The 2,267-nt window shown below is 36.3% G+C and overlaps 1 protein-coding gene across 1 annotated transcript; it reads right to left on the bottom strand.

Annotated features, from left to right (window-relative positions):
* Positions 1-202: 202 nt before the first annotated feature.
* On the bottom strand, positions 203-1,256 carry LOC116009663 (protein LURP-one-related 12-like). The gene is made up of 2 exons (XM_031248780.1): positions 893-1,256; positions 203-792 (listed from the first exon to the last, which is right to left on the bottom strand). The coding sequence occupies exons 1-2, from the start codon at positions 1,115-1,117 to the stop codon at positions 373-375; spliced, it is 645 nt and encodes a 214-aa protein (XP_031104640.1). The 5' UTR covers positions 1,118-1,256; the 3' UTR covers positions 203-372.
* Between the last annotated feature and the right edge of the window lie 1,011 nt (positions 1,257-2,267).

Below are 2,267 nucleotides of genomic sequence, written 5' to 3'. Positions count from 1 at the left end.
CCATTTCCATACATCATAGGACTCTTCGTGGTCCCTAAAATTACTATAATCACAAGAAAAACATTAAATATGCCCCATTTACTTGTGGCCTTCTTTAAAAGCTATACAAATTAAAATTTTGACCAATAACGTTACAATCCAAAAGTCCAAAACTATGAAGACAAAGAAATTGCTTTAGATATTTTAACCACCACAAATATAATTTTATATAAAAATTTGATAATCAGTCCATCAAAACACAAGTTATTACAAAAATATATGTTAGAATTTTGAGTAATTTTTTTCTTAAGATGGTCTCATTTTATAAAATTTTTTAGTTACAATGTAATACATATTTCAGAGACCGTCTCTTACAAGATTTATTGGGAGATTTTAAGGTGAAATAGTGGGCTCAACACAGGTGGGGTCCACGTCCACCCGATTATCGTGGTCGTTGAGGAAAGGATCATCGCCATCGATCTGGTCCAGCACGAGGATTAGCCCCATGGCGAAGGCCCCGTCAAAGCCGGGATTGAGTGTGAGCGAGAACACGTCTTTACCGAGCACCGTCTTGGAGGAAGCGTCAACTTTGCGGCGAATCTCGGCAACCGATTGCTTGTCGGCGTTGTAGATGGTGCAGCTCCGCTGGGCGAAGCAGCCTTCGATGTGGTACTCTTCGCTTGGAGTGTGGTACACCTCCACCGTCACGCCCGACCGTCCGATTATCGACGACCGCCGCACGCTGAAGATTGGCTTCTCCCCCTCCATTCTCTCCCCTAAATACCCTTCCCATCTGTGATGCAGACTCGGCCTCTGTAACACAAAAATCACCGAATTTAATGAAGAAGAAATCAAAGCTAATGAATTAAATTAATTAACCTTTTTGCGCTTTTCAAATAAAAATAAAATTAACCTTTTTGCGGACGGTTAGAAGGCACTTTCCGGCGGCGTCCATGAGAACGAGTTCGGTCCGGTCACGGGAGTCGGGGCCGTAGGTGTCGACACGGAAGACAAGTTGGCCGCTGCAGTCGTAGGCGGAGAAGCCGTCGCCGGCGAAGAAAAGGGAAGTTTTGAGAACAGTGAGATGCTTCTCTTCATTGTATATGTATCCCTCGTCTACAACCGCTCCGCTCTTCATTCTTCTCTTCTTCTTCGCGCTCGCTGCAGAAACAGAGAAAACTTTCTATAACTTGAGGGTATGGCTATGGAGTTGAAGCAAAGCTGAGACTTGAGAGGGCGAAGAAAGAAGAAGAATATGTAGAGTGAGTCAGAACAAAGAAGTGTGCGTTCTAATAAATAAATAATAAATAAAAAAATTGGTGCAGCTAATGCGCGTTCAACACGATCCATAAGAGCCGGGTCCGGGGCGCACTACCAATACGGTCCAGCCCTATTAATCAACGTTTTTTTTTTTTTTTTTTTTTAATAATCTTTTCTGTGCTTTTTGTTTTTTTTTTTATAAAAAAAAATTGATATATCAATTTGATAATTTTTTTAAAATGTTCTCTATTCTATTTTATGTGTTTTATTTGTTCAATGAGGTTCAAGAGTGTTTAATTAAACATTAAGGGTTCATTTGAAAATTGTAAAATGATTTTTTGAAAAACGATTTCAGATAGTTGTAGTAGTCGTAGGGGCGAGAAGGAGTGGGGTCCCTGAAGCCAGCAAACAACCAAGGGATAAACGAGCAGTATGTTGAGCATATAATATATAAATATATATATATATAAACATAAATGTGCAACCCAACTATCAGTTTAGACTTTTAGTTGAGATGGAGCGCATGCTTCAATTTGGTATCAGAGCCATGTCAAAGGTCATGAGTTCAAAAACTGATCAATTTTCCGATTGATGGTGGTCGTGGTCGTTGTGGTTGTGTGATGATGGTGGTGGTGATGATGTAGTTTGTGATAATAATAATAATAATAATGATAATCTGAAAACTAGCAGAGAAAAGATAAATACGGAAAAATAAAGAATTTGAAAAATATATTCCCACTAAAAATCTAGGAAGACATTTTCTATCAAATTGGGCAAATGAAATTATATATATATATATATATATATATATATATATATATATATATATATATATATATATATATTTTCCTTTGACTTTATATTCTTTGAATACCCAAACAGAGAAATATGTTATAAAATAATATATGGTTTAGTGTTTTTTGTATAAATTTATATGGAAGTACATTACAAATAATAATAAACACAAATGTTGAATTTAAAAATTTTAAGAAAATATTAAATAAAATAAACAAAAGATCACACTTGTA

The sequence above is a fragment of the Ipomoea triloba genome, chromosome 2 (genome assembly GCF_003576645.1).
Source record: "Ipomoea triloba cultivar NCNSP0323 chromosome 2, ASM357664v1".
Lineage (NCBI taxonomy): Eukaryota > Viridiplantae > Streptophyta > Magnoliopsida > Solanales > Convolvulaceae > Ipomoea > Ipomoea triloba.
Note: the sequence above shows the minus strand (reverse complement) of the source record. Positions and strands in the feature narration are given on the sequence as shown.

What these genes read in the sequence shown, in the direction of transcription:
- LOC116009663 (XM_031248780.1), bottom strand. Translation starts at nt 1,117, where the DNA reads ATGAAGAGCGGAGCGGTTGTAGACGAGGGATACATATACAATGAAGAG. An exon ending in TTCTAACCGTCCGCAAAAAG is followed by an intron (nt 793 to 892) that starts GTTAATTTTATT and finishes TTTGTGTTACAG; the next exon opens with AGGCCGAGTCTGCATCACAG.